Source organism: Cajanus cajan, chromosome 5 (genome assembly GCF_000230855.2).
Source record: "Cajanus cajan strain Asha chromosome 5, NIPB_CcT2T_4, whole genome shotgun sequence".
Classification (NCBI taxonomy): domain Eukaryota; kingdom Viridiplantae; phylum Streptophyta; class Magnoliopsida; order Fabales; family Fabaceae; genus Cajanus; species Cajanus cajan.
In genome coordinates this window covers 71,986,633-71,992,154 of record NC_138521.1, presented here as the reverse complement: position 1 = coordinate 71,992,154, position 5,522 = coordinate 71,986,633, and the positions used below count along the sequence as shown (strand labels likewise).

The window sequence follows — 5,522 nt, the reverse complement described above, 5'->3', positions numbered from 1 at the left end:
CGATCTCTCAATATTGCCCAAAATAGTTTTATTCCAATCAACCTATAGCGACGACCACACCGTTGGCTGATGAATTTTCGTTATTTTGTTTATTTTTAATTAATATAAATTATCATTTTATTACTCTACTTATTATTTTATACTTATATTCACATATATGTAGAACTTCATTAAAATAATATTAAAGGTGAGGATGAGAATTGGGTATGTTTAGCATGCCAACTCATCCTTTCCAACAACGTTACACGTTATTAACTAATGCAAAATTTATAATTTCATATACCACTTTGCTATTTTGTTAATTTTAGGAAATAATTTGGCTAGACAGTATATTTTTAAAAACTAAATTAGTAATTCAATTAAAATTTAAAAACATTAGTTTTGAAAACGTACAAATTCTACTATCACTTTGTAAAAACCTACAAATGTTAAATTATTTTAGTTTTGGGGCCAAAATGTCTCCTTAGTCCATCATCTAATTTTTTAGTTTTAGTTTGATTTACTAAATTTGAAAAATTTTACTTTAGTATCACACATGGTTATGATTTGATTCATTCGATTACTAAGGTTGATTGTCCTTTGTTGATTATTAGATCAAAGACAAAAATAATTTTATACATGTAATGTGTATGTCTAATTGATTATCATTCATTCATATACTTAATGTGCTGACTCAATCTTTTTAACAAAGTCAAATAACATTAACTAATAGAAAGATTATATTAATTGAAGATATAGAATTCTTGTTTAGAGATCAAAATATCTGATCTTACAATTCATGGATTAAATTAGTGATTCACTCTTCAAAATTTTCAAGAATAAATTTGAGAGTTTATGTTGTTTCCTCCCTAAAAATGAGTGAGTATTAGCTTTTGGTTTTATTTACTCTTCAAATTTTACGAGGATAAATTATGTTTTATAATTACAATTTTATATTTTGCTAAATTGTTTAATTTTTGAATTAATTAATTTTTACAAAGTTAATCTTTAATAGCAAAAATAAATGGTTTTTTTAGGGGAGAAAAAATACATGGTTGACAAATTAATTTAGAACAAATATTATATGCATGGACAATATAAAGATTTTTTACATTGTGATTCTATCACAAATTATATATAATAAGTTTGTTGATTTTTATTCTAATCACTACAAAAGTCATGTAAAACATGAATTTTAATTGGTTGTATTTTTTTTATGCTAATAGTGTGTATATATTAAACACGTTAATTTATATATAATATTTTTTCAAAAAAAATATTTTAATATAATAAATATTTATTCAAAACTTGTCTTTTCAATAATTTTAAAAGTATTATGCCTACACAACGTGAATAAAAAAAATATAGGTAAAGAACAACAAAATATATGAAGTGAAACATTTTTTTTATTCTAAGATATGAAGTTGAATATGGTTCTCCAACAAAAATTCCATTTTAATTTAGACTTGATTAATCATTCTAATTTGGTGTCCTGAAAATTGAGATTTTTTTGTGGTTTATTTATCTGTGAAACGTGCTCCATAAAATATTGGATGAATAAGATGATGCTAAATTTATTTTCAAAGAGAAAGCTAGATGCTCGTTATAAATAATGGTGCACAAGGGGCAAACTGGTGACAATATTATCGATTAGATGATAATATATGTTGTGTGTATTCAATAACCTTTTGAGCATATCATTAATTCATTATTATCATATAATAATAAACATCTTACAAGATTGAGATGCCTTATGAGATTACCTAATGGCAACGTAAACATGAGAAAGCCTAATGACCACCCACCTTCCTTGCATAAAGCAAACTAAATCGATGGGATTTTAATTAAAATGTTAGGAAGTTGTTGTGAAGGCTTACATTTCTCTATTTCAGCCAAGGTGTGCAATGTCTACATATTTTCCGCTAAGAAACTAAGCAAATATTAAAACAGTAAAGAAAAATAAAAGAAAATAAAAATAATTAAATATGTTTTTTTATTTTTTTTTAACATTTTTCAAATTTTACTTTTCCTAAATAATTTTTTGACCCATCTTGGTCCTTGAATTTTTTTCCGTTATAATTTTTTTGGTTATGTTAATAAGTATCTTTGTTAAGTGATAATGTGATAGATAAAGTATAATTTTTTAAAAATCATATGTTGTCTTTCATTTTTAGCCTTCAAACAATTTTTTTTTGACTTATCTTAATCTCTTATCTCATCTTTTAATGAAATTTACTTTTAATCTCTCAATAAATTTTTATATAATTTTAGTCCTTCAAATATTATTTGTCATTTGTGACAACCATAGGAAAGGAGAAATTAAAATTGATTAATAAAATTTTTTTAAAAAGAAGTTAACTACTCTAAATTAGAAGCAGTACATTTTAAAACAAAAATATAATTATCATCAATAATTTAAAAATTAATCATTAAACTTTTAACAATTTCATGCTTTTTATAATAAGCATATTTATCACAATCTTAATCACTAACTCCTCTACCAAAAAAAAAAAATCTTAATCACTAACTTTTAATCAATAATTATAACCATACTATGTTTTTTAAAATTTTTGGCCATCCGTTAAAAAAACCTAAATCTTAAAAAAAAAAGTTATTGAAAGGAATATATAACACATTGCACTTGCAGTGAAGAAGTTCTCTTCAACAGTTCCGTGCCTTTTGAAATAGTGGTAGACAAATTCCCGTGAAGCGTGACTTGCCACTTGCCAGTTGCCAGTACCCAGTAGGGAACTTTCCGATAAATGCACGTGTTTGATACTTTTTCTTTTTCTACCATGTAATTCCCTCTTAATGTGCATAAGTTTCTTTCTTATCCCTTTTTAAAAGTGTTAATTCATAATTTCATTAGTAATCCGAACTTTCAGGAACTAGTTCAAAGAACTTTTTTATTATTTGTGAGGCCACTTGGCATCATTTATAATATTTAAGAAATTATTTATATAATTTTTTTACTTTAAAGATAAACATGATGGTTTATTCCCTTGGCTGTATTAAAAAGAGTTCATGACTGGTATTTAATCTAACAAGAACTTGAAATAAACACTGTTCCAACCCAGTAAATATATATCCACCGGGGCTTCAAGTATGTGTTGGGCTGGGCCCACAACAGATGAGATGACAGTAGAAGCTACAACCTGGAAGGCGTTCCCCCAGCAACCACTATGGTCTCTCCTGTTACATAAGCAGCATCATCAGATGCCAAAAAAGCTGTAGCAGCAGCCATGTCTTCTGTTGTACCAAGCCTACCAAGTAATGTCTCCGCTACTAGCTTGTTCCTCTGCAGTAACACAAACATCCAAATGACTAAATTTGCAATGAGGAGGGAAAAGGAAAAACATATTTGGGTCAAAACTACTCGCCAAAGCATCGTTAGTTGTAAGGAATGAAGCAAAGTTAGTAGGCACAAAACCAGGAGCAACACAATTTACACGAGTGTCTGGAGCCATCTCAGCAGCCAGGGCCTATGCAAAGGCAACATATTACAAATAATTAGCAAATAAAAAAAAAAAAGATAATTAGCAGTTTATAATCTTTTGAAGGAACAGTTGCAAGTAAAGTACTAACTTTGGTAAGTCCAAGTAGAGCAGTTTTGGTCACTCCATACATAGCCAAAGAAGGTGGCGGGTTATAACCAGCAATTGAGGAAATGATAACGACAGAAGAACCCTTCTGCATCTGAGGCACTGCGTCCTGCACAAATCATAAAGTGGATAAGGATAACACATGGAGATGGAAGAAAAGGAAAATGCAGAAACATATATCAGATTCTTTCTTTCTTCTCTTTGTTTTGGCCATTCCACAGAGTTAATTAATTACCTTCAGAAGAAGTATGGTGGCTTTGACATTTATCTCCCATAGCTTGTCAAGGACCGAGTCTTTTGTTTGCAAAATGGAGTCAACGGAAGGATTTGCAGCAGCATTGGACACAACAACATCTATCTTTCCATACTTCTGTAACAAACCAGAATGTTCAACCACAAATTAGAACTGCGTTCAAATAGTTGGAAGGCCAGATTTCAATGTTATAGAAACTAATGTATTGAAGAAAAGAAAACCAAAGCCAAGTCTGGGTCTAGCCTCCTGATCAAGATAACAAATAATAACGGGGCATCAAGTTATATAGTTATAAATTATGCAATTTATAATAAATTTTAACTAAGGATAAATTAAATGGTGTGTTGCAAAGAATGGATTATAACTATTAAAAGTCACGAGTTTAAAGTCTTAAAAAAAAATAGATATGAAAATTAAAGGGATGTATTGAGGTTGGAGAAGATGATATGAATAAAATTGATAGTAACCTGCACAGTTTGGTCAATCAAATTCTTCCTTTGTTGAGCATTGGAAACATGGCAAACAAGCCCCGACGCTTCGATTCCTTTGGCCCTGAGTATTTCCACAGCCGCATCGACATTTTGCTGCGGATGATAGGAATATGAATGAATGAATGAATGTAGGGAAAGGGTTAATTTATGAAAGGAAGATAGAAAAGAGTGAACCTGTCTGCGAGAAGAGATGACGACAGATGCACCCTCGAGGCCAAGTCTCTCGGCGATGGCGAATCCGATTCCCTGTGTGGAAGCGGTGACGATGGCCACCTTCCCTTCAAATCTCTTCGTCTTTACCATTTTTACTTTCGATGCAATCAAAGAAGACAACAACACTCTTCCCTTTTCTCCCCAACACTATTCGTTTCTCCCAAATGCACCTACCTTTATTTTCCCAACTAGTTTATACGTTTTATACAGGCTAAAACCCTATTTTGATCTCTTATAATCTTTTTTTTATTTCAATTTAGTTCTTCATTAATTTTTTGTCTCAAATTGGTCCCAAATTAATTAATTGGTTTCAATTTAGTCCCAAATTAATTAATTAATTTCAATGTGGGACTTCCGTCCAAATTATTTAAACGGAGTTAACTTTTGGCCACGTGGATGCCACGTAGATGCATACGTGGATGAGAAAATTCTTTTTAATACACCTGGACCCGGAACGGCCCGTTCTGAAACCGGAACAGACCGTTCTGGTTGCAAAATTAAAACACCATCAGTGAAGCAGAACTGGCCGTTCTGAAATCAGAACGGACCGTTTTACTTTCAAAACGGGCCGTTCCAGAACTGTGAATAAAATATTCTTTACTTAATTGTGTTTTTGATATTATAATTATGCAATTTTGATCTCTAAGGTTTTAATTGAGTAATTTCAGTCCTTAAAAGATTATAATTGTGTAATTTTAGTCTCACAATTTTTAATTGAACAATTTTAATCTCTCAAATATCATAATTGTGGAATTTTAGTCTTTCTCATTAAAAATTTAATAATTTTAAAATTTTAATATATATATATATAATGTTTTAAAACTATATAATTGTTTGTTTATTTAAATTAACGTATATTCTTTTTTAATGTATCAAATGATATATATTTACTATTACTAAATAAATAAAATTTATATATTATTAGTATTTTAATATTACTGATAAATTAATATCAATAATATTATTACCCTTTTTATAAATAAA

General features: G+C 29.3%; 1 protein-coding gene across 1 annotated transcript; it reads right to left on the bottom strand.

Annotated features, from left to right (window-relative positions):
- Nucleotides 1-2,913: 2,913 nt before the first annotated feature.
- LOC109808996 (tropinone reductase-like 3) lies at nucleotides 2,914-4,718 on the bottom strand. The gene is made up of 6 exons (XM_020372204.3): nucleotides 4,500-4,718; nucleotides 4,302-4,418; nucleotides 3,817-3,951; nucleotides 3,565-3,690; nucleotides 3,360-3,461; nucleotides 2,914-3,277 (listed from the first exon to the last, which is right to left on the bottom strand). Exons 1-6 carry the CDS (start codon nucleotides 4,626-4,628, stop codon nucleotides 3,128-3,130), a joined length of 759 nt encoding a protein of 252 aa, XP_020227793.1. The 5' UTR covers nucleotides 4,629-4,718; the 3' UTR covers nucleotides 2,914-3,127.
- Between the last annotated feature and the right edge of the window lie 804 nt (nucleotides 4,719-5,522).

Coding starts and splice junctions, on each gene's coding strand:
- LOC109808996 (XM_020372204.3), bottom strand. CDS start 4,628: ATGGTAAAGACGAAGAGATTTGAAGGGAAGGTGGCCATCGTCACCGCT. Junction 3,462..3,564: donor CTCTACTTGGACTTACCAAA/GTTAGTACTTTA, acceptor GCCTTTGCATAG/GCCCTGGCTGCTGAGATGGC. Junction 3,278..3,359: donor TTACAACTAACGATGCTTTG/GCGAGTAGTTTT, acceptor GTGTTACTGCAG/AGGAACAAGCTAGTAGCGGA.